The sequence below is a fragment of the Sarcophilus harrisii genome, chromosome 2, assembly GCF_902635505.1.
Source record: "Sarcophilus harrisii chromosome 2, mSarHar1.11, whole genome shotgun sequence".
NCBI lineage: Eukaryota > Metazoa > Chordata > Mammalia > Dasyuromorphia > Dasyuridae > Sarcophilus > Sarcophilus harrisii.
The window spans coordinates 16,026,665-16,052,664 of record NC_045427.1 but is presented as its reverse complement, the minus strand read 5'-3'; the positions used below and the strand labels follow the sequence as shown (position 1 = coordinate 16,052,664).

Here is a 26,000-nt window from a genome sequence, read left to right as displayed (position 1 = left end):
CAATCCTCACTTTATTTACCCTCTCCCTCCACATTAATCTGCTTTATTTACCTGCTATCTTGCACTTCTAGACCTTATCTACTCACTCATCCAAGAGTTCCTTTCTTATCTCCCCTGGCCCTATCTCCTTACCATCTTATTTCTTTCTAAATTTAGAAGATTTTTATACTCTTTTGGATGTATATTTTGTTCCCTCTTTAATCTATTCCCAATGAGAATAAAGTTCCTGTACTACCCACCATCTCCCCTACAAACTTCTTTATCAGTTTTTCCTTTTATACTTCATTTGTATGAGATTATTATTCCTTTTTATCTTTCCTGGCACATTTTAATTTTTTTAGATTGCCCCTATCAGGTAGTCTGACCATTCTTTTTTTTTAATAATAGCTTTTTATTTTCAAAATATATGCAAAGATAGTTTTCAACATTCACCCTCGCAAAACTTTGTGTTCCAAATTTTTCTCCCTTCCTTCCCCTATCCCTGCCCCTAGACAACAAATAATCCAATATATGTTAAACATGTGCAGTTCTTCTATATATATTTCAACTTTTATCATGTTGTACAAGAAAAATCAAGTCTGACTATTCTTATATTATTTCTTCTTGATTTTCTTGGAGTGCTCTTTTTTTCTATCTTTTCTTTGATCTCTCTTATTTGATTTTTAAAATCGTTTTTAAGTTCTTCCAAAAACTTTTTTGTGCTTGAGACAATTTGATGTTTCTCATTGTTAATGGAGTGACTTTTCAGTTCCATTATCTTACTTTCAATATGAACCTAGATCTTTTCTATTCTCATAATAGTAGAGTTCTTTTTCCTTTGTTTTCTTATTTTTGCTTCTTTATCTTTTGTTTTTAATTACTATTAGGGTTATTAAATTCTAGTTCTGAGGGATGGGGAATGATGCCCTATCTACTATTATTTTCTGAGGTCTTTTGGGGGCCCAACCTTGGGCTCTTCTCTCAACTCCTAAGCCAAGGTCCTTAGCCACACTACCCCACAAATGATGGTACTCCTTGCAGTCCTCTGGTGGTGGGAAACTACAGCTGTCCTTTCTACCTTGGTACTGAGGTAAGCAAGTTCCTAGAGCCAGCAGGGTCCCAGCCTCTCCCTCCTGCACTCATCAGGTATGTGGTAGCTCCTTCTCTTCTGCAATCACATCCTAGAGCACATCTGGTCAACATAGCTTGTCCTTGTCCCTAAGTAGTGGAAGGTCATTCAGCTTTCTCCTGTTCATCCATCAGTCAGACCCCCCCCCCCACATTGTCTGTGAAGCAAAAGTTTCTAAGTTCTCTCCACCCAGCTGCCTTTAAGAGGTTGTTGAGTCTACAAAGTCAGCTTAGAAATGTTTGCACTTTACTTGGGTAGAACCTCTAGCCCTGGAGGTCAGGTCTTTCCTGGGATCTTTTCAAATGGTCTTAAAAGAACTGCATCTTTACTCTGGTTTTTATTTCCACTGCTCTACATTCCCTCTCAGGCAATGTTCTGTCTTTTTCATTTTTGTGGAGGAAATTTGGAGAGCTGAAATTTTCTCACCTACTCCTCCATCTTTCCAGAATCCTCTCCCCCATCATTTTCCCCATTTTCCCAGAATTACTGGCAACTCTTCCCCTTCCACCTCAACTCAGCCCATATCTAGTCACTTGTGGTAGTCAGTTTAGTCTTGTCAGCGTTCCCTCTATGGCATCTCTTGAATATGTACCCTTTTGCCCATTCATGTCTGTACTATCCCACTTCAAGCACTCATCACCTTTAGTTTGGGCTGTTGTTAATAGCCCCCTAATTGGTTCCTTCCCAAAACACATATCTGATTGAATGACTACACAACCTCCCAAGACTCAGTGGTTCCCTTCGTGCCTCTAGAGCAAAATATAACTCCTTAGTCTGCCATTTAGACCATCTCCAACCAACTTTTCCTGACTAATTTTCTGTTATTCACTCTCAACTTCTCTAGTTTGGTCTACAGGCCATCCCTCTTGTCTTGACCTTCACTGCACAGTCCCCTATGGTTTCCTGAATCACCTCTGCCTTTTGGAATCCCCACTTCCTTTTCCTGCTCCCAATCACCCACTACCCTCACCCACCCGCTGGAATTTCTTGGTACTTACTTTGTGCTTTACATGCTCTCCCCCATCAGAATGTAAGCTCCTTGAGGTCAGGTACTGTTTCATTTTTGTCAATGTATCCCCATCATCTGGCATAGTATCAGCCCATAGTAGCTATTTAATAAATGCTTGTCAAATTGAATTGAAGTAAATTAATTATTTAGTTAATTATCTATAACTATTTGATAGTATTAATATTGTTATTATTAATAAATATTTGGTTGATTATTTAGTCTGGTCATTGCTAGTGGTCTTGATATCTATGAAAAGAAATGTGTTTCTCATATGTTTTATCTAGTTTAATAACCAATTTTGTAGTGAGATGGTTTGCTTACATTTTTGGAGGGGAAGACTTCTTGCCAAATGGATTATAAGTTTTTTTTGAGCATAAGATTTAAGGCTTCTTTCAGGGAGAAGATTTCTTCCCAACTGGATTATGAGTTTTTTGAGCGCAAGAATTATGTCTTTGTTTGAGGGGAAGATTTCTTCCCAACTGATTATAAGTTTTTTGAGTGTAAGATTTGTGCCTTTCATAATTTTGCATCTCATTCAGTGACTAGCATAATAGTCTATACAGAACAGACACTGAGTATAGGTTTACAGATTAAATGAATGACTGGATGGATGGATGGATGGATGAAAAAAGAAAGAAATTCACATTTTCAAGGCTCTCTAGAAACTTTTGATGGACACAGTGCCACATATACAAAACTCCTTTTTCCTGAGTTCAAATAGTTGTGTGACCCTGGGCAAGTCACTTCACTCAGTTTGTCTCAGTTTCCTCTTCTGTATAATGAAGTGGAGAAGGAAATGGCAAATCACTCTAGTATCTCTGCAAAGAAAATGCCAGATGTGGTCATAAAGAGTCAGATGAGACCAATTGACTAAACAATAACAACAATAAAGAGTGTGACTGAAATGACTAAACAATAATTCGTCTTCAGATTTGAGACATTAAACCAATGGTCCATATAGAAGGGAAATGTTTCCAGTTTGAGTTTCTGTATCATTCTCATCATTTAAATATGGGACCATACATGGATTTTCTTTAATGTGTGTATCACAGCACTGGGCCTGGGATCCAAGTCTCCAAAGCGCCCATTCATAGTAGCCGCTCACATATATATGGTGGCCCAGAGACTGGTTGCAAAGTGACTCACATGCTTTCTCTCATTTGTTTCCTCCTCTGTATTAATAGTAATAATATTAGTAATAATAGTTGGCATTTATATGGCACCTACTATGTGCCAGGTACTATACTAAGCATTTACAATTATTATCTCATTTGGTCCTCACAACATCCCCAGTAATCTGTCATTACCCCCATTTTACAGATGAGGGAAATCTTAAGCATAGCTAATAAAGGTCATAATCCCTTCCTCTTTGCCCTATGCCCCCAGGCCTTTTTCACAGAGAAGTACCAGCAGGAGCACCCAGAAGACCAGGAGAAGATTGAGCTGCTCAAACGCCTCATTGCCTTACAGGTACACACCCAGGGTGACCGGGCTCCTGAGGAGCGACTTCTAGGGGGCAGGGAATCGTATTCATGCAGGGCCTGCCTTGGGCAGATCAGTGCACAAATCACTTTCCCACTCTGTGCCTCAGTTACCTGGTTTGTAAAACAAGTAAACCAGACTAAGTCCCTGAGATTCTTTCTAGTTCTTCAACCCTTTGATAGACTGTGCGATTAGGAACCAGACCGTGTTTTGCCCTTTCATGTGGCAATCTCCATGCTTAAATTTCCCTCTTCCCTGCTCCCGTGTTCACTTCTCCAGATGCCCCTACTTGGAGAAGGAATCCGAATTCACGGAGAGAAGCTGACCGAGCAGCTGAAGCCGTTGCATGACCGACTGACCACCTGTTTCCAGGAGCTCAGGGAGAAGGTGGAGAAACTCTATGGAGTCATCACTCTGGTAAGCTTTGTCTGAGAGCAAGACAATCTGAGCATCCGACCTCCGGGCTCTCCAGGCTAAATTCATACCCGTCCCCTGATTTCTCTCTTTTGTTTAATGTTTTGTTAATGTCTTTATTGCTTTCGAAGAGATTTTATGTCTTTTGTTTTCAACAACTAGATTTTCTCAGGTATCTTTCTTTCCCTTCTCTTAGCGAGAGAAACAAGAAAGAAAAAAATCAGCAAAACTGATCAATACATAGAAAATCATCAATATACAATGTTCCATATCCATGATCTGCTCCAGCTTATTAAAGGAGCTAGGAGAAGCATGTTCTCCTAGCTCTTCTTTGGAGCTAACTTTGTCCTTTGTAATTTTACCACATTAATTTTTAATTGTTTTGTATCTTTTCTTTTCCATTTTCATCACTGTAGACATTGTATTTAATATTCTTTTGGCTCTTCTAACTTTAACCTGAATCAGTTCATAGAAATCTTTTCATGCAACTTTTTAATTCATCTTTACTTACAATGACTTCATATTCTGTTACATTCCTTCACCACAGTTTGTTTTGTCATTTTCCAATCCATGAATATCTCCTTTTTTTCCAGTTTCTTCTATTGTGAAGCGTGCTGCTATAAATATTCTGGTGCTTATGAGAACTTTCTCTTTGTAGGTGAGAATGACAGGAGAATCTCTGGGTCAAAGAATAGTGACATTTCAGTCATTTTATTTACATAATTCCAAATTGCTTTCCAGAATACAGTCTCGCAGTTCCATCAACAATGCATCAGCACGCCTGTCTATAAATCCTGCAACATTAACTTTGCTTATCTTTTGTCATCTTTTCAATTTCATACCATCAAGATAATCTCTTTTATTTTTTGTAATTTCCTTCATCTATTTGCTTAATATCTTACGAACTCCTTCTACCTCTCTTGCCCTTCCCTCTAAAAGCTGCATAATCAACTTCTTTCCTAATCTATCCTAATCTTTCCAAATCTAATGATTTGTCAAAGCCTGGTTTCTGATAGCATGCTTTCCAATTTCCCCAGCAGATCTTAATAATAAGGAGTTCTTTCCAAGTAATTTTTGGTTTGGTTTTATTGAACACTAGGTTATTAAGAACTGCTGTTTATTATTGTCCCCCTTCGTCTGATCTGTTTCATTGTTCTATCCGTCTGTATTTTAAGCAATAGCAACAAAAAAAAAAAACTATAATACCAAGGGAAATGATGATGAGAAATAGGAATAAAAAGGGGCTAGATCTCAAACTATATTATAAAATGGCAGTCATCCAGAGCATTTCGTAGCCAGGGAGCTGAGCTTGAAGACAAGAAGAGCTCTGTTTAAATCCAGCCTCATATATTTACTAACTGTGTGACCCTGGGCAAGTAATTTAATCTCCTCAACTTCAAATGAGGATAATAATAGCACCAGCCTTACAGGATTGTTGTAAGGGTTGAATGACCAACTTTAAAGCACCATATACATACTTGCTATTATTATCATTATTATTATAATTGTTGTTGCTATTTTTACTACATATCCTTTTGAATGTTGCAGTCATTTTTCAATGTTGATGGAAAACAAATCTATTTATCTGTGCTTCAGATTCACCACCACTGTGCTTTGGATGGAGGGATCATAGGATCCCAGATCTAGGACCAGATGGGACCTTCCTAAGTCTTCTAGGCTAAACCTTCTTCATTTTTCAAATGAGGAAACAACCCTAGATCACCCAGGTGGTAGAGAGAGTCCAGATTTGAACTTAAGTCTTAGAAGTCCCAGTTCATTGTTTTCCCTCAGTCCTTGGAAGTTGAGATTGTGCGGCCCAGTTAGATTTCTCTTTCTGCCTACTTCTTTTTCCTTTCCATTCTCTCAATGGCATGGGTTGTTTCATTCTCAAGTCTCTGGTTTTCAGATTTCTCTCCCCCACAGTTGTAAACACTCTTACCCTTAATCTCTTCTCTTTGATTTTTCTCTCCTTCCCTCCCTATAGGCTCTAGAAGGCCCCCTTTCATTTCCTTCATTTTAGACACTAGTGTGGCTTTTTTTCTCATTTCCTCCAATAATTACAATATGTCTGGAGCTTAAGAAAGTTTGGTTCCTGTTTCGTGTCTTTAATTTCTAAGCTCTCAGCTTTATACATCCAAAAGTTTATAGAATTTTTAAAATTTTAAAAGATCTTTTTAGTCAATATACTTTGGTTTTATATCATTCCCAAATTTCTCTCTCCTCCTCCCTTCCCAGAAAGCTACAAAAAAGAATTAAAAAAAGTTTAAAAAATATTGTGTCAAACCAGTCCCCATATTTCTACCTGGATGACTTTTAATAAATCTTAACTTTTTTTCACGTATAAAATGAGGGGCTTGGGTTTGGTGACTCAAGGACCCTTCTAGTTCTAAACTAATGACCCTATTTCAGTTCTACAGTGAGTTCCATAGACATAGCCAGCAGCCCTTTGTGGGGAAACAAAAAAAAAAAGGGAAACAAAGTGGGTACCCAGGAATCGTGGACTATATTATGAAAGGAAGGGAATGAGATGGTATGGTAAGCAATGAGAAGCGTTAAAAATTCAGAGAAACATGAGATTTGTCTGAGTGGACATGTGATCAAATGAGGAGAATAGAATATACATGACTATAATTGGAGATAGATGTTCCAAGACGTAACTAAAGAGGTTCCATCACTCATCGCTTTGAGTCTTTCTTTCTTACTTCCTACAATTTTCATTTGAATGACATTTGAAAGAAGAAGGACCAGGATTTTTAAGTCTTGATTAGTAGCTAAGATATTGTTTTGCTTTGTTTTATGTATCGTTGGTGCTTTTTTTTTTACGTCACTTGCACTTTCCAATAACTGTCCAACCATAGAACCCACGCTTTTAACATGGAACGAGAAGGAGTTAAGTGGAGCAAAAGGAACATCAACTGCATATGGCAGAGCAACATGCCCCACCTGTAGCTCCCCACCTCTTCATCTTCATTATCATTATCAGTCCTTAGACTTTAGATCAAAGCTCTTCCTGACAGCCTGTTCCCCTCCTTTTCTGTTTTTCTCCCTTAGAAGGGATGCTCTTGCTTCTGTTTTTCCTCCTTGGTACCTCCTGGAAATTGCTCTAACTGTGTCCATGACTCTAATGAAGACTGTGCCCACAGACCTGCTGTTTCTTATGCCCCCTCAGCCTCCCACCTTGACAGAGAGGAAGCAGAGCAGGACGGGCTCTGTGGTGCTGCCGTACATCATGTCTTCCACCCTCAGAAGACTGTCTGTCACGTCGGTGGCTTCCTCGGTGATTTCCACCTCTTCCACATCCTCGGATAGCACTCCTTCCAGACCAGGATCAGATGGGTGAGTGGCTGTTCTGTATAACAACAGAGCCCTTGGTCACACTCACCGCTGGTGAAAAAATAACAACATGTAGCTTTCTAGGGTTGTAACATCATTATGTCCTTAGAAAGAGTCGTCCCAAGATACACATCCTCCTCTGTTACTTGGACCCTAGAAGTTTCAATGGCTCCCTATTGCCCCTAAAATAAAACACAATCTCCCCAATTTGGTATCTAAAGCCTTTTTGCAATCTGGCTTCCGCCTACTTTTCCATGCCTATTTCTTTTCTTTAATTTTTAATTAACAAAAATCTATTTTCTCTTCCTCCCACATCCCTCCTTCCCACGAAAAAAGACAAAAACAAAATGTTCATGACATTCGTATTTCGCGTTCTGTCCCTCCAAGTCCTCTGTTCTCATCGCTGTTCCTTATGCAGAGAACTCTCGCCTGCCTTCGTGCCTCTGCCCCCCGTGCTCGGAATGCTCTCCCTCCTCAGTCGCCCCGACCCCACGGCCCCTGCACAAGCCTCCATAACCTTTTTGTGTCACGGCCCCTTTGACGGTCTTCTGAAAACTTTGCCCTCATTCTCAGACTCGTGGCTTTAAATGCATAAAATAAAATACGCAGGATCACAAGAGAAACTACTAGATTGTAATATAATTATATATTTAAAACAAACAAACAAAAAAAAAAAAAACAGTTCACAGGGGCAGCTGGGTGATGCAGTGGGTAGAGCACCAGCCCTGAAGTCAGGAGGACCTGAGTTCAAATCCAGCCTCAGACACTTACCACTTTCTAGCTGTGTGACCTTGGGCAAGTCACTTAACCCTAATTACTTCAGGAAAAAAAAAAGTTCACAAGCTCCCAGTTAAGCGCCCCTACTCTACAAGAAACCGTTACTCTTGCTCATGTTCTTTCCTTCCTAAAATTACCCTCCGTTTCATGGACACTGCAGCCTCCTAAAAATTAGAAGGTTTTTGAGGGCAGGGCTCCCTTTGGTTTTGGATCTCCTTTGGCAAAGTGCCTGGGACGTGGTATTGCTGTTGTTCAGGTGCATCCACGCCTTCTAGATGGTTCTTCTTGGCAAAGACTCATCTTCCTGAGTTCAAATCCTGCCTCAGACACTTCCTAGCTGTGTGACCCTGAGCAAGTCACTTAACCCTGTTTGCCTCAGTTTCCTCACTTAGAGTTGACAAAATGGCAGGAGGAGAGAGGAAGAGGCTGGCATAGGGATCAAACAGCAAGCAGTGGGGCTTTTCTTTTACGTGAGACTGACTTCGGTTGAATTAAAGGAAACAACATATAACAGTTATAAAACATGCCGGATAATTTCCTTTATATTGTCTAAGTGTCTCAGTTTTGTATATATATTTTCTCATCTGAGCTTTACAGGTGAGGGAAGGCAAGGCAAGGCTGATGATCCTGTTTCATTGACCAAAAGTACCACAGCGTATTTAGCAGAATTGAGATCAAAATGCAGACCCTTGTAATATTTATTTTTAAGGCAGTCAAGATTAAGTGACTTGCCCAGGGTCATGTAGCTAGGAAGTGTCTGCAGCCAGATTTGAACTCAGGTCTCTTGACTCCAGGATTGACGCTTTATTTACCACCTACCTGACCTTCTTTTCAGCATTTTTCCTCCACAAGAAGGAAATATAAAAAGTCTATAATTTGGGGTTGAAATCAATTGATTCTATTAATTTAGTTCCATTTAACAAAATTTAGTAAGCCCCTGCTAGGTCCAATGACACTCCCTCCCCTGTAAGAACCATTCCAAGGCCGACGGTCCTCAAGGACCTAGGACTGGGGAAAGGAACAGGGAGATGAGATTGTGTTCTTTTGCCTTTTTGGACGACAGATCCATCCTAGAGCCCCTCCTGGAGCGGCGGGCTTCGTCAGGGGCCAAGGTGGAGGACCTGTCCCTCAGAGAAGACGGCGATAACAGGATCGGCAAGTTCAAGCGGAAAGACTGGAATATCAGCAAATCCCAGGTCATTGCGGAGCGAGAGCCGGAAGCTGACCTGCTGGTAAGTGGACAGGGGCCCTAGCGTCCGATTCTGGAGCTTCCATGACTCTGATTTCCAGGTAGAGTCAGACCAAGCTCCTTTTAAGTTTGGAATAGCCCGAGGGATCTGTAGGTAAAGATGTAGTGCCACTGAGAGCTGGAGGAGTTTGTGGCTCTCCTGCCACGGTATCGGCCAGCAGACCCATGCCTTAGCCTGCAGTCCTCTGCATCCCTGCTCCGTGACTCAGTCCCTGAGCTCCATGTCCCCTCCTCTCTTAAGTGGGGCCAAAGGGGGAGATCTGGGGAGTTCACAAGCCACTTTTGGCTCTATCTGGCCAAGGCAATCCTTCTTGGGAGGAAAGGCTGGATAAAAAAACTATTGGATCATGGAGCCCTAAGAAGATCATAGATTTAGAGTTGGAAATAGTCTTAGAGCTCCCCTAAATCTGTCCCCTAATTTTATAAGGAGACGGGAAAATAGAGTCACAAGATTAAAAGTATCTAGGGGGGCAAGAGTAAACTCTTGATATTCCTAAACCCAGGTCCAGTTCACTATATCACACCATAAACCTCTAGGCCTTGAGTCTGCACTACCTCGGACCCTCTCTGGCTGTGTGACCCTAGGGAAATCACTTAATTCTGGGTGCTTCGGTTTCCTCATCTGTAACACGGCACCGTGTGTGGATGAAACGGCCTCAAACGTCCCTTTGGTTCTAAATCGATGCTCCTTTCTTCTGTGAAGACTCCGCTGAGCATCCACTGCTGTTTACCGATCCTTTCAAAGCCTTAGCCATGATTGGACTCCATGTTATTCCTTGGTTAGATGATGAAGGCCCTTGCTGTCCCTACTTTCTCCATCACCTGCTGGCCCAGAGGGAGTGCTCCATCCCGGTGTCATTACTCCTCCTCCTCCTTGTCTTTTCCCTCCTTAGAGTCCTACTAGCAAAGTCCAAAGGCCCAAGAGTCTCCAGTTGGTGGACAGCCGGCTGACCTTGTTCCATGGCTCATCCCTGCCCTCGGCCGTCCCCCTGAGCCCACCCCCACTGACCCCAAAAACACCCAGGACCCAAAGTAAGTTCTCTTTACACTCCTTTTTCCAACTCTTGGGGATGGAACACGACCATCTGGGGGCTGTGCTGTACGGGGGTCTGACAGAGTTGTTGGGTGCCATTGAAGGTACTGCCGTTGTAACAGCAACAATGCCTACGTTTGTAGGATTTATAAATTTAAGTGGCGTAGGTATCATTATCCCCATTTTACAGTTTTCTTACCCTATTTTACAGGTAAGGAAACTGTGTTTCATAGAACTAAAGGGACTTGGCCCAGATCTCCTTGCAAAAAAAATGCTGAAACTTTAAACAAAGAGCAAAGTACTAGCTTGGGAATTTTAAAAGGGATGAGTAGAAAGGGGTCCTCAGAACGTGAGTACCAAGGCTCTCGTCTCAGTGATGTTGTTCTGCTTATTCAACTTTTGATTCCCTCCCTTCCAGGCTCTCCAACATTGCAGGTAGATGGACTGATGTCTTCTGGTTCAAAGACATTACCCCCTCCTCCCCCTCCAAAGAGCAAGCCCTACGAGAGCAGCAGCCAGAGGAACTCAACAGAGGTAGGCGATCAAGCTGATGGTGCTCCAGAGTGACTCCTCACTTTGCTGGTGTGGAGTTGTCCAGGCTGCCTTGAGGAGAGACAGTCCTACTCGACTGGCTTCTGTTTCACTTCTGGAACAAGCAGCCTGATCCTCCCATTAAAAATGGAGCTCCCGTCTCCCATCTTCTCCTCAAAACAGGGTGGCAAGGGTAGGATGGAGAATGGGCCATGGAGAATTGATGGATTGGAGGAGCTCCTGTTGGGGAAATCCCTTCTCCAGTACCTTTTGCTGGAGAATTTTCTAGGGTCATGAGTGGTTAACTAATAAAGAATATTAATAATATTATTAACTATATAATATATAATAATATTCAATATATATAATATTATATAATATAATAATAATGATTATTATTATATAGTATAATAATTATAATGTTTATATATAAGTTATTGTAATTTAGACATTATATACATATTAAAATAAATAAATATATACTTAATAATTAATAATATTAAAGGAATGAATGAGTGAAGAAATAAGGCCATCCTTCTCTCCACTGTTATATGCCACCTCTCCAGAAGGAGGAATAACACTTTGACTCTAAATATCTCAGAGTGATAGATGTTCTGGGTTATTTCCCCACTCCTAGTTCAGCTGTATGCAAGACTCAGTTTATAAATCTGTAAATGGTAACAGGTAAGTTATAAGGTACGTGCTTTGTAAATCTAGAAGCCCTATCTAAATGTGAGTGATTGTTATTGTGTGTCTGTCTGAATATCTGACGTCTATCTGTCTTCAAGACTGAAGAAGGGGGCAGAATTTTTCTTCCTCTTTTTGCTCCTCATGCAAACTCCTGTAGATGGATACTGTGTTCCATGAACCAAAAGCCAAAAGATGTAAAAGAAGAAGCTGAATGATTCAATGAGTCATTGAATGTCAGAGAATGAATGAATAGATGGATAGATAGATGGATAGATAGATAAATGAGTGGATGGATGAATGAATGGATGGATGGATGGATGGATAGATGGATGAATAGGTGAGTGGATGGATAGATGGATGGATGGATGGATAAATGGATGGATGGTTGGATGGATGGATAGGTGAGTGGATAGATGGATGGATAGATGGATGATGGATGGATAGATGGATGGATAGGTGAGTGGATGGATGGATGGATGGATAAATGAATGAATAAAAGCATTTATTAGGCAATTATTAGGTTCCAAATTCTAGGGGGAAAAAATCCAGACAATTCTTAGTAAAGGGAAGAGAATTTTGTTTTGGGGAATCACAGAGATAATGAACAGAGTTCTAGAGAAGACATGATTTTTTTTATTTTACTAATGTTTCCAGAACAAGAAGTAAAAAATGGGTGTGGGAAGGAGGATGTGCACATGACAGCCAGGTCAGGCCTTTGGCAATGAGATGATTAACCTAGATGCTGTGTAGCTGTGTAGGATTTGAAGCATGGCCAGAATCTCAAAATCTAACAGAGAAATAATGAATCTTGGATTAGAAATAGGGAAGAAAACTCCTTTGCTCCTAACCCTGCCCCATTATGCATCTGCTTTCTCAGGTTGCACCCCCGCTTCCCATCCGTCGAGAAGCCAAAGCTCCGCCACCTCCGCCTCCTAAGGCCCGCAAGTCGGGAGTCCTCTCCATGGAACCAGGCTCTCAGTGAAGACCCTGCTTCTCCTCGGTACCTCTCTAGTATTGGGAGAGCTGCCCACATGGACAGTCCATCTCAAGACCAGCTCCAAAAGGCAATGGCGCCCCTGTCCTTGTTTTCAAACCCTTCTGATCTGGGATGACCTTGAACTGGACTGAGTCTTTCCAGAGCTTCCCCCACAGCCATGTCCCAAGGCCGTCTCACACCTTCTTCACTCACTTGCAGAATTCCAAAATTTATTACAGCCTTGACATAATCTTTAAACATCTACCTTCACCCACAGCCATTTGGACGTCCAAAGAGTCTCTGGCCATCTAGTTGTCTGAGTGATCTTTGAGTCCTTTCCCTGTCCATGAAAGGCATTATTTGCTTTGCTTCTGAAAAGCAATGCTGGAGTTTGGATTCCCTTCCTCGCATGGACATACCCTCTCCCATGTACTTAAATGCGGACCATTTTTGGTAGCTAAAGTAATAATAATTCATTCGTATCTTTGATGGGCTCTTGGAGAAAAGGGGGTATCTCCAAGGAAAGGCTGGACACACCACCTTTTGGTGATGATGTAAAACCTCATGGGAAGTGGGATGGATTCAGGTAGGATTGCACCAGAAAGCTGCCTCGGTACCTCCCGAATCCCATAATTCCATGAGTCTATGGGCAAAGTTACAAGGAGCCATGTTGATCATGGCTGTGAATTGGAATGAAAAGATGGGTGAGATTCCCTCACTCCAATAACCGGAAGAACTCAAAAGACTCTTAAATAGTTGAGAATTAATTAAATTCTGTTTCTACCAAGGGCTAAAAGCAAAGAATTTCTCCCAAGTGGAACACTTTCAGGATGCTCTGGTCACATCGTGGGTCTTATCTGTTCTCCTGAGAGTCTGCATCCCTTGTCTGACTCATGGTCCTCAGTCCTGGGGGTTCTGTCGAGTCAACAAACATCTATTAAACACTTCCTGTATGCCAGGCAAGGTGCCAAATACTGGAAATATAAATACAATTAGGCAGGCCATCTGTGCTCTCAAGAAACCTATGTTCTAATGGGGGAAGACAGCACTTAACAGTGTAAGGGGAGAGGAAAGAGGGCTTGTGGAGGAGAAAATCTAGAGTCGGGAGTGGAACCTGGAGAGGCAAGTTCCTTCCTTATAGTCTGACCTTCATTCTCCCCCATCCCACTAACCGTGGAGTCTGACCTTCATTCTCCCCATCCCACTAACCGTGGAGGCTGATCTTCATTCTCCTCCATCCCATTAACCATGGAGTCTGATCTTCATTCTCCTTCATCTCACTAACCTTGGCGTCAGATCTTCATTCTCCTCCATCCCACTAACCATGGAGTTTGGTTTTCATTCTCCTCCATCCCACTAACCATGGAGTCTGACCTTTATTCTCCCCCATCCCACTAACCATGGAGTCTGACCTTCATTCTCCTCCATCCTCCTCTCTGTGACTCAGTGGTCTGGACATACTTCTACATTTAGCAAGACCCAACCTAACACTTTTCTTTCCACACAATGGATTTTGCTTTTTAAGATCTACACAATTTCCCCAAAGCAAGCCCTTTAAATTCCTCCATAGAACTGAGAAATTTACAAGAACTTCTAGCACTTACATAATGCCTTAAAAATGTCTTTTTTGGTCTGATGAGGGTTCTCTGTCCAGCCAGATCCACAACTGCCCTTCAGGATCAGTCTGAGAGGTGCCTGGGAGTAAGGAGAGAGAAAATGACTTGGCCCTGGTCGGTATGGGGCAGAAGCAGGGCTTGGACCCCATTCTTCCTGCCTTTGAAGCCAGATGTTCAGCCAATCAGCCCCATTTCCTCTCTCCCTGCATGTAGCAGATGGTTCATACAGATTAGGAGGCTCTGATACTTTCTTAGCTGTGAGATCTTGGACAAGTCACAGGAAGTTTTGGCCACAAGAACCGGGAGTTCTTGTTTTGGGCACAAGTTTTGGGTGCAGAGAATGCTTCCTTTAGTCCATCAACCATTTCCATTAGGGAAGGAAGGGATGAAAAACACCTCAAGTTGGACTTTGAAGGAGGAGGAGGATTTCAACAGGTGGAGACTAAGTGTGTGTATAATGTTAGAGGGGGAGCTGTCCCACCCATTGAAAGTTTCAGCACAAGAACAAAAAAGGCAGAGTTCAGACCCCTCTCTGTTCCCCCACCCCCAAATTATCACATCTGCCAGAAACTCTGCCTGAATTCCTTCCTGTCCCACACAGCTGGGTCTTTTAGGCACCAGGATTTAACCTGATATCCACAACTTAAATGGGGAAAAACTTACATCTTCATTTCCACTAACCACCAAAATTTAGCAGTTATGAGTATGGCAAGCACAATTATCTTGAGAAAGTTCCCAGGCTTCACTGCCCTGCCAAAGGGGGCCCAAACATCAACAAGAGTACAAACCTCCACCTTAAAGGCAGAAAGAGTTGAGAAGGGCCTCAAGCCAAAGAAAGTGGGGAGAATGGGTGCGTTGGGGCTTCCCACCTGCCTTTTTTTAGGGCCATTTTGCCTTCCTACTCTCTCCCTTACCCCTGGAGGGAAATAAGCCTGGATGATCGCATTTATTTTAGGGGTGAGGAAACCAAGAAAGCAAGAAGGTGACAAGGTCTCAAACCTCCACCCCAAGAAACTGATATTCAGTGGTGATGGATCCATGGAGAGATCCCTGCCCTAGAGTCTTGGCCACTGCCTCTGTCCCTTCCCTTCCCTAGACTTGAGTTTTCTCATCTGTAAAATGAGAGGGTTGGATGAGATAGGTGGGGATGAAAGGCTCTGGAGCTCCTAGGATTCTTCCAGCCCTCAAAGCCCTCAACTTTCACTCTAACTAAAAGGTATAGAATGGTTCATTCAAGAGGGAGAAAAGGCACTTGGATCCCAGCCTTGCAAAGTACTGAGGGTGAGCCCAGTCATCTGGTGGGCTAACTATGGTCCTCTGAGAATTGATGGATCTGTGTCCATCCTTCCAGTGTTTTATGTGGAGATTGAGTTTTCCATATTAATGAATATTACGTTCCCTAATCTTCGCCACCGACACTCCCAACACACACAGAGTCACATGTAAAATCCACACTCTCGTGACCTTTTAAATGCAGTGAGGATTGTAGAAAGCAGGAAGGGATTGGAAAGGAAAATTATGAGACTAGATAGTCTATTAGCGTAGAACAGAATTTCAGACATTAGTTATCTGGGAAGTTGGCCAAAAAAAGGCAGCCCCCAAAATGTCCACACTTCAATTGCTACCAGTAGGGTTTACCAAGTCCAGGATAATCCAAACACTTGATTCCCTAAGCCTTTCCGCAGTGCACCATCTGAGAGCTTCCCTGGCCAGGAAATCCACTCCTTGGCTGTTTGGGCACCATGTTCTGCTTTATGTGGGTTGTGCCGGACACGAGTTCCCTCTGCGAGAGTAGAGTGAATAATGTGTTGGTTCTAGTCAGCAGAAGGACGAAGGAGGATTTATTTGCCTTTGGAGGGTGTGATGTGCCTGGAGTTTCAACACCCAGACCATTTTATCAGCAACCCTTCTGTCTGTTCACCAGTGTCTAGTCTTAACCTTCAAAGCCCTGCCCTGTGAGGATTGGTTGAAGGAACTCTTAAGCTTGGGGAAAAACGACTCTGTTGGGAGAGGGAGGCGTGCCGTGGGGGTGAAAGGTACCTCTCTTCAAGGTCCCGGGAAAGAATGAGTAAATGAATTGAAAAGAGTAAGTAAAAGAATAAAAAAAAAAAAAGAATAAACTTTTTCTCCTTGATTCCAGAGAGGAAAATTAGAACAGTGGATTCAAGGTATACAGGGAGGCTTTAGCTTGATTGAAGGAAACTTGCCAAAAAATCTGGCAATCACCAAATTAAATGGTTTGCCCTTGTGTGGTTGGATCTCCCTCATTGGGTACTGGTAAGTCATAGTTGGATGACCACTGACCATACATACCTGAGTTATAGTGGGGAATCTTTTAGGGGAAGGGATTGAAGTAGAGGCCTGGGGATGTTCCACTCCCCCCCCCCCCACAACTCTGAAATTCTGTAATTCTGTGCCTTTCTTCTGTGTGATTGTTGGACGACTTTTTTTAAACCCATAGTTGGGAAAGATGCTTGGAGAAGGCTGGAAATTTTTTGCTGAGATTTGCTGTTATTTATTTATTTTTAAATTAAACCTGGAATTGATTTTTCTGAAGTATTCTATGGTTTTGGTTGACTGGTAGCTTTTCTTTAGAGAAGTGATACCCTCCTGAACCTTTCCTCCCCTTCTCCCATATACCCACCTTGGCTATCTCTGAAGCTACAGTTCAGACACATTTTCTGTCTCTGTCTCTGTCTCTGTTTCTCTCTCTGTCTCTGTCTCTCTCTCTTTCTCTCTCTCTCCTCCCCCCACCCCCATCTCTGTCTCTCTGTCTCTCTATATGTATATCTGTCTTTGTCTCTATGTTTACAAGAGCCTAGGTGACACGTCAGAACCGACACCATTGGCACCTGGGGCCAGTGGAAGGCTCACCTGGGGCACACCCTGGGAGAAGGAAGTGCATCCCAGGCTAATGGCAGCACCTCACAATGGCCTGCCCAGGGAGCAAAGTCCTCCTGACCATATCCTGATTACTTACCTACAAATCTGGCTCCTCTTACCTCAGGATTATATAAGGTTTCATCTAAGACTCAACCAAATACCTGCAAGAATTACTATTAGTTTTCAAGCCGCTCCCCTTTTTATTATCTAATTTCTGCAGATTAAATCTGTATTGGGTTTTTTTTTTTACATTGCCTAAATTTTCTTTTCATTTTCTCTCTCCTTTCACTCAGAGAACTATCCTTTTTATTAACAACAACAACAAAAAAAAAAGTCTGATCTTTTCAACAAAATCTTAACAAATTGGTTAGTGCCATGTAGCATTGCCCTGGGAATCCTGCCTTCCTTTTCTGACCCTGCCACCAATTTGCTGTATCACTTTATTTCAAATGTCTCTATTTATAAAATGAGAGGGGCCGGATCTCTAAAAACCCTTTGATGTTTAATATTCTCTTATTTTAAATGAATCCCTGCTCCATTGGTAACTATTTGATCCATGTTTGTATGTATGCGTGTGTATTTGTAGAGACATGTATTTATTCATACATGTACATGTGTGTATACATATATATACATAGATTTATATATAAAACCCTTGTAGGTCACAAATTTTTAGACTCATAAAGCTCTAAAGGGGCATTTCCAAGCAGCCTGGTACAAAGGGACAGAGTTAGCTGGTCTGGAGGATGTAGGGTCTGGGTAATGTTGGGCCAGTCCCTGAGACTCCCGACAACTCTCCAGTTCAGGGGAGACGGAGTAGGTGCTGCTCTGTTTTGGGAGGGGATGTTCCTCATGGTCACAAGACCGGTGCTTGGGGCTAGGTATTTGCCAGAAGTATAGGGTGGGATGGGACCAGATGACCCCTGAGGTTTCCCCTATCTCTGGGATTCTACACGCCAGTCCCTCCTGCTGGCAAGCACCTCCTCCAGCTTCTCAAGGGCGTGAACGTCTTTCTCAAAGATCAGTTGACCATTGGCTTATTGGAAAGCATCAGAAGCTGGCCCTCGCCCACAAAGCCCAGGGTTGGGTGAGAGGCACTTGCCTAGGCAAGAGCTGGAGGGCCGAATGTTCCTCCCCTGGCACTGCCAGTCTCCATTGGGGCACAGGCAGCCTGCCTCTTTGGGAATCAGAGGGACTTCCTGGGAGGCTAAATGGGATCTATCAACTAAGTGGATCCTGGGAGGCTAAATGGGGGTCTATCAATAAAGTGGGTGCAGTTTTATTTTCCTTTTCTGAGAATTGTATTAACAGATGTACAATTTGTAAATAATGCAGTTTTTTAAGGAAATGAATAAATAAATGTAGTTTTTGAGTGAATGACCAATGAAAACTGTGTTCTTCTCCATTCTGTGGGGCACAAGATGTATACTTAGTCATTTTTGCCCTTGAGCTGTTCTCATTAAAAGTGAAGTTAACAAGCATTAATTAAGCACCTACTATGTACCAGGTACTGGGCAAAGGGCTGTAGATGTCTTGTTCTCCAATGAGTTCAGTCTAATGGGGAACACAACATGAGATGATGAAGGGAAATGTAATAGTTTACCTGGTTTTTACATGCAAACAAACTAATATAGACATTATGGCGTTGGGAGAAGCTCTGGGCAGTAGAATTTATGATCCAGCTTTCAGGAAAGCTGGACAGGGTCTGACATGCAACTCAGATTTTGTTAATAGATTTTTCAAAGAAAGATTAGGTAGTATCACCCCCCCCCCAAAAAAAAAAAAAAAGAGGGAGAGCTTTTGGTTGTTTTTCAGTTGTACAGCGTGTACAACGCTTTGTGAGCTCTCTTGGGATTTTCTTGGCAGAGAACTGGAGCAGTTGGCCATTTCTTTCTCCAGCCCATTTTACAGATGAGGAAACTGAGGCAGACTGGGTTAAGTGATTTACTCAGAGTCACACAGGAAGTGTCTGAGGGGGGATTTGAACTCTCCTTCTTGACTTCGAGCCTAACACTATATCCTCGGCTTTCTCCTTGCCCCCAAGGAAGTTGTTTAAAGGGTCCCATATGGATGCAAACCAAAGTGGATTTTAGAAATTCCGACCGGGATCAACATCCCCCATGACTAATGAAATGGCCACGCTCACGACACCAGATGGCGCTCCATCTCCCTTTTTACCTTATTTCTGAGCGACTGTTCGGTTCCAGTCCTGAGCCCTCTCAGACCTCAGTCCCCAAGGGTAACCCCTCCTGGGTTTCTGTCTAGGTTTTTCAATTTAAATGAGCCTGATTTAATCCCATCGTAATTAATAACTAAATTAGATGATCCTTCCAGTCCATGGAGATTCTAATTTCCCAATTTCACATGTTCTGAAAGGATTACTCAAACATGTAGATTAAATGGATTTTTTTTAATAAAGGGAAGAAATGGAAGTTTTGGGATTTAAACTCCCCTGGGGTGGCAAACCTGCCCCTGACTAAGGGGCTTTGCTCTGCTTTCCACTATTCTTCTTATTCTGGAGCTGCACCCCTAAACTTCTGGGTCTTTCCATCGACCCTGCGGCTGGACTCCTTATTATACATTGTCTGCTCCTAATAGGGAAGATCTGGGGACGCCATTGTGCACAGAGAGCTGGAGGCAAGAAGCCTCTTCCTGAGTTCAAATCCAGCCTCTGACACTGTAACTGTGTGACCCTGGGCAAGTCCTTTCACTTTGCCTCAGTTTCCTTATTTGCTAAAAGAGCTAGAGAAGGAAATGACCAATCACTCATTTATCTTCATTGGGAAAAAAACCTCAATGGGGTCACAGAGAGTCAGACAGAACCGAAATGACTGAACAACAACAACAACGTCATAGACTGAGCTCCTTGAGAGCGAGCCCTGTCCCAGCTGTAGGGGTTGAGCATCACACCGTCCCCACTCCATCTCAGACATTTTAATATGAAAAGCGAGGGATTCACGGTAGCCTCTGTCTCAGCTCATCCCAAGATGTGCTGGTCCTAAGGGCGGCCAGATGGCACAGTGGGCAGAGAAGAACATCTGAACTGCAGAAGCAGGTGAAACATCGATAACTACTTTATTCAGAACAGGGCTCTCAATTCCAAGGGATTTTCAATGCGGAAACATGATTTGGATTGGAGAGACTTCCAAAGGTCTCAGGACACATTTTGACAATCATCACTACAGAGACATGTTGGGAAATTCTCTTCATCCACTGGAGTTAAACCTTCTTCCTCCCAGCTTCTTCTTCGATCAAGCTGGCCTGAAAATGGCACACATTGGTCGTATTTAATTAATGTAATTACTCATTTAATGTATATTAAGCATAATTGAATTTCCTGGTTTCCTCAGACAATCAAAAAGTATGATCATCTTGTATCTACGGAGTGAGACCAATACGGTGGAGTCACTTTGGGAAGTTTTGTAACTGAGTGGATTGAGTTGGATTTTGTAAAATAAAGGGGAGCAGAACAACGTGCTAGAGTAAGAAGAAGACTAGATTTGGAGCAGAGGAGCCGAGTTTGAATTCTGCCTCCGCCAGTAGCTGTGACATTAAACCCTTCTGGGTCTCAGTTAGCCAGGAACAAAGACTCAGGGAGATATCTATATCTATATTAATATCTATATCTATAGATAGATAGATATATAGATAGAGAGAAAGAGAGATAGAGGGAGAGAGAGAGAGAGAGAGAGAGAGAGAGAGAGAGAGAGAGAGAGAGAGAGATAGGGAGAGAGAAATAGAGATAGATAGATAATAGACTAGATAGATAGATCGATAGATAGATAGATATACAACGTGCTAGAGTAAGAAGACGACTAGATTTGGAGTAGAGGAGCCGAGTTTGAATTCTGCCTGTGACATTAAACCCCTTTGGGTCTCAGTTAGCCAGAAACAAAGACTTGGGGATGTAATGGATATAAATATATTATAATCATAATATATGTATATTTTTATATATTACAAATAGGGCACCAGACCTGGAGGCAGGGAGAACAAAGAAGTCCTGCAGGCGACATTTAACTAGTTGTGTGGCTCAGAGTAAATCTTCTAAACTTGAGGCCCTTATCTGTAAAAATGGGCTTAATGATAACAATTATGCCCTGGGGTTACTGTGAAGACCAAATGGAATGATATTAAATACTTTGCCAGCTTTGCTGCTTTGTATAAATACTGGCTATTATATTAAATGGGACAGCTCTCTTCAAACAATAGGTAGCATTCAGAGCACTTGATAAATCTCATCTCATCTGATCTGGAAGGTAGGTGCCATGATGATGTAGATTTAACAGATGAGGAAACTGAGGCAGCAGAGATTAAATGACTTGCTCAGGGAAACTAGTAGTCAGAATTTGAACTCAGGTCTTCCTGACTCCAGAACAAGTGCTCTGTTCATTGTGCTTTATAACTGCCTCTAATAAAATCAAATATGTCTAATATACCAAGTTAATGGCTTTTCTATCCATCTCACAATGCCAAGTAGATCTGAAGGTTGACAGGAGGGAACAGGCTTTGTTCTGCATTGCCCTGGTATTGGATCTAGGGCCAGTGGATAGAGATTAGGGGAAAGTAGATTTTGGCTTACTAGAAAGATTTCATTCATTAATTCATTCACCACATAATTTTAAAGTATCTTCTAGGTGCAGGATCTTCTGCTAGATGTTAAGAGTTATAAGAAGAGGAGAAAATTTAAAAAAAATCTAGCAACAAAAATGTTCAAAAAAGACAAGAAGGAAGGAGTCCTGTTTAAAGCAAAAGGAAGGGAATCACTTTTTAGGAATGCTAGAGAAGAGAGAGTTTTTCTGTAATGACCTAAAACAACGGAAGGAAACACTAAATTGCAGATAGGATTAGTAAAAATAAGGACGCCATCTTTTTTTTCTCTACAAGTTCATAAACCTTAAGAAATCTATCCAGATTAAGAGGATTTCCTACAACCTGGAATTTGGAGATTCTGTTGCTTTACTCACCAAAGCCCCTTTCAGATCCCGGAATGGGGAACGTGGCTGGTGAATGGTGCATTCAAAACGCTGAGGTTCTGCCAGCTGGTTCGCTTCATTGGCCATCTGGAGGCAAACGACAGAATTCTTAGACAAGGAGAAAAAGAACTCGGGAAGGGGAGGTCTCTCCCAAAATGATGGGATCAGACCCACAAGACGCAGAGTATTCAACGGATGAAGGGGATGGTTTCAGAAAATCCTAGAAGATGTATATGAACTGATGCAAGGTAAAATGAGCAGAATCCAAAGAACAATGTACATAACAGCCATATTATAAGGATAAGCCATTGCTAAAACTCTGATCAATACAGTGATCCAAGGCAATCCCAAAGGACCCATGATGAAAAACGCCATCCAGCACCGGAGAGAGAGCTGATGGACTTTGAGCTCATTTATTTTTAAAACTTTATTCATTTTTCTTGCTTTGGGGATTGTTTTTGATTGGTACAACATGTGGAAAAATGTTTCACCAGACTTCACAGGTATACAGGGTATCCTATTTCTTGCCTTTTCAATGTATAAAAGGGAAGGAGAGAATTGGAACTGAAAATAATAATAATAATAACACAAAGGCAATAGACTGGAAATATATTTTTATGGCTAAGAAATCTTTTCAGGGTGGGTAAATCTTAAAGGTACCTAAGGAGGATGGAAAATATGTCGGAAAAATAAATGACGTGTATTAATTTTGTGAAAAACCCCCCTTTTGAAAAGGAACTTGACTCAAACTTGACATAATGAGAACTGCTTTTTGAACATTCATCAGCTCCCTTGGACAAGCAAATGGCCCCCAAATATTGCCCTTGTTTAAACGTGCTCCCTTGGAATATCTCCCTCTTTTTTTTTTTCATATATATGTCCCCAGAATCACAGTTTCAGAATCTGCAAGATTTCAAAGGTCATCTAATCTCTGAAAATCCCATCTCTATCCCATTGCTGCCTAGTGGTCTCCTCAAAAATCCACAAGTGAAGATGATCCCATGACTCCTGGAGGCCACCCGTTACATTGTTAAGAAGTCTTCCCCCCCTTTATTTGTAACCTTAATTTTCTTCCTTATATCTTCTCCCCATTACTATGGATTCTGCATTCTGTGGCAAGCAGAACAAGAAGAATCTTTCCTCTGTCCTTCAAATACTTGATTTAGCTATCTTCTCTCTTCTGAGTCTTCCCTTCTTTGGAATTTTTTCAACCAATCCTCACACAGCATGAGCTCGAGGGTCTTTGACAACATCCTTGCCCTGTTCCAGGCACTTTCTACTTCATCAATATCTTTCCTAAAATGTGGTGATGATGGTGTTCAATCGTGACCCTGTTTGGGGTCTTCTTGGCAAAGATACTGGAGTGACTTGATATTTCCTTCTTCAGCTCATTTTACAGATGGGGAAACTGAGGCCAACAAGGCTAAGTGACTTGCCCAGGATCACCCAGCTGGTAAGAGTCTGAGGTGGGAGCTGAACAGTCAGGTCTTCCTGACTGTAGTGCTGCTGCTCTGTACTCTATGGCACCAGTTAGCTATTCAAAATGTGGCAACCAGAAGTGAACTGAATATTCCGGGAGGGCTTTGCCAGGGTCACACACATCTGGACTGCCTCAGTGGATCATGAGAATCTCCAAGACAGCACCAACTTTCCTACTCTACTGCCGTCCTCCACCAAGCTGCTTATACGACCAGATAGTCATTATTTAATAAATCTTTGTTGATTGATAGGCACGTGGTACGTGTTTTAACACATTTTGGATAAACTGAATTAAATAACATAAGTGCCATTTTTGAACCATGGGAAATATACCTCTTCATTTCATTAACAATTTTGTTTTGTTCAATTAAAATCTATTTTCTCCCTTTCCCGTTTCCTCCACCCTCTTCTTTGTGGGAGAGAAGAGAAAAGTAAAATTCTTGTAAGAAATATATATAGGATTTGAGTTCCAATTTTTTCTTCCCTCCTTTCCCCCTCCCAAGAAGGCAAATTTGATAGAGGTCATAAATGTACAGTCACATTAAACATTATTCATGTTATGAAAGAAGAATAAGGGGAAGAATGATGAGAAATTTAAAAAACATATATATGTTTTATGCATATATGTTATATATGCATAACCTTATGCATATTATATATGCAATAACCTTATGCATATATACATATATATGTATATATGCATAAGGTGGCCAGGTGGAACAGTTGATAGAGCTCCAGGACTGAGCTAGATATTCACTAACTGGATGACCCTGGGAAACTTCATCCTATTTGCCTCAGTTTCCTCATCTGTAAAATGACCTGGGGAAAAAATGGCAACCATTCCAGTATTTTAGCCAAGAAAATTCCAAATTGGGTCATAAAAAGTCAACTAAAATGACTGAATAACCACAAACAAATTTGTGCATTCAAGCAACATTACACCCTTGCACAGACCATGTCCCACCTCACCCTGAGTCCATCAGGGTCAGTAGCAAACAAACCCACCTCTTGGAACGAATCGATCAAGTTGTCAGCATCCCTCTTCCCCCCCGGGCGAAGGCCGTAGGACCAGTGCTGGCCAGAGCTGATCATCACACACACAGTCAGAAGAAGGCATCCGGTTAGGAGCTTCCGGCTCAGTTCCATCCTGTGGGACATTAAAAAAATGGACAAAAACCAACTTGAAGAAGTAGCCTTGAAGGAGAGGAAAAACTACTTGGGCCTGGCAAAGAGCCCGGAAATGCATTCGACAAACCTTGCCGGGCAAGACGTGGATTTCGGCTTGTTTGCAGAGAAAAGCAGCCAGGCTCTGAGACACACAGTAATTAGGCCTGGTACAGCAAGTGGGTGGCAAAGTCTAGGCTGCAAGTCAGAAGTCCAGGATTTCTCAGCAGTCTCCTCCCCACAGGCACCCAATTGCTAGTTCTTTTCTTCTCTTTGGCTCTCTAACCCTGGTCCCCCTTCCTCCTCAAGTCCACCTTCTTCTCTTTCAGCACCGTCCCCGAATCAGTGTAGTCACCCTTGCTTTGGGACCGGAAGGACAGTCCCAGAATCTATGAATTTATAGGTCTAGCTAGCTATACATTTAGAGATTCTAGTAATAAGGAAATAGAATAAGAGCAAAATTTACTTTTTCATGTCGGGGAAAATGACCAAACAGGTCAGAATTTGGATAAATAAATATTCCATGCTTTGAAATGTTGGAATTACTGGGATAGACTTGGCTTTTTTCAGCAATGAAGTGATTCAAGGCAATTCCAATAGACTTAGAAAGTATCATTTGCATCCGGAGAGGGAATTATGCAGACTGAATGTGGATCAAAGCATATAATTTTCACCTTTGTGGTTGTTATTTGCTTTTTTCCCCTTTTTCTAGTGGTTTTTTCTCTTTTTTCTGATTTTTCTTGCAGAGCATATGAAAACATATTTAGAAGAATTGCACCTTTAACCTATAATGTATTGCTTGCTGTCTTGAGGAGGAGGAAACATTTGGAACAGAAAGTTTTGCAAATGTGAATGTTGAAAACATGTATTTGGGAAAATAAAACACTATTAATTTTTTTTAATTTCAAAAATATTTCAAAAAAAGAAATTTTAGAGTTTGCTTCAAAATTGTCCTCCAAGAACCCAGATTTGAGTAGTAGGGACCACATCCACTTTCCATTGTTGGGGAAAGGTTGTTTTCCATTGGAGGAAGCGTCTATACTGGAAAGAAACCTAGTGTGATGTTTCATTTATATTCAATCTAAAGAAGGAGGGAGGAGGTATTTGGAAAAATAAAATACTACTAATTTTTTTTAATTCCAAAAAAAAAGAAAAAGAAATTTTAGAGTTGGAAAGTGTTGCCATATCAAAAATGGCTTCCAACATGTATACTTATATTGTATTGAATTTATACTTTAACATATTTAACATGTATTGGTCAAACTGCCATCTGGGGGAGG

General features: G+C 41.7%; 2 protein-coding genes across 2 annotated transcripts in view; one reads left to right on the top strand and one right to left on the bottom strand.

Moving 5' to 3' along the window:
* DOCK5 (dedicator of cytokinesis 5) overlaps nucleotides 1–18,491 on the top strand; it is a 236,457-nt gene extending 217,966 nt beyond the window's left edge. Inside the window, exons 46-52 of the mRNA XM_031949649.1 lie at nucleotides 3,504–3,587; nucleotides 3,879–4,016; nucleotides 7,183–7,349; nucleotides 9,187–9,355; nucleotides 10,266–10,404; nucleotides 10,824–10,939; nucleotides 12,504–18,491. Of these exons, the coding sequence (XP_031805509.1) occupies nucleotides 3,504–3,587; nucleotides 3,879–4,016; nucleotides 7,183–7,349; nucleotides 9,187–9,355; nucleotides 10,266–10,404; nucleotides 10,824–10,939; nucleotides 12,504–12,608 (918 nt within the window). The 3' untranslated portion in view covers nucleotides 12,609–18,491. The remainder of the gene's footprint in view (nucleotides 1–3,503; nucleotides 3,588–3,878; nucleotides 4,017–7,182; nucleotides 7,350–9,186; nucleotides 9,356–10,265; nucleotides 10,405–10,823; nucleotides 10,940–12,503) is intronic.
* Nucleotides 18,492–19,949: 1,458 nt separating this feature from the next.
* Nucleotides 19,950–25,077, bottom strand: GNRH1 (gonadotropin releasing hormone 1). The gene is made up of 3 exons (XM_003759072.3): nucleotides 24,562–25,077; nucleotides 22,069–22,164; nucleotides 19,950–20,362 (listed from the first exon to the last, which is right to left on the bottom strand). The coding sequence occupies exons 1-3, from the start codon at nucleotides 24,712–24,714 to the stop codon at nucleotides 20,321–20,323; spliced, it is 291 nt and encodes a 96-aa protein (XP_003759120.2). The 5' UTR covers nucleotides 24,715–25,077; the 3' UTR covers nucleotides 19,950–20,320.
* Between the last annotated feature and the right edge of the window lie 923 nt (nucleotides 25,078–26,000).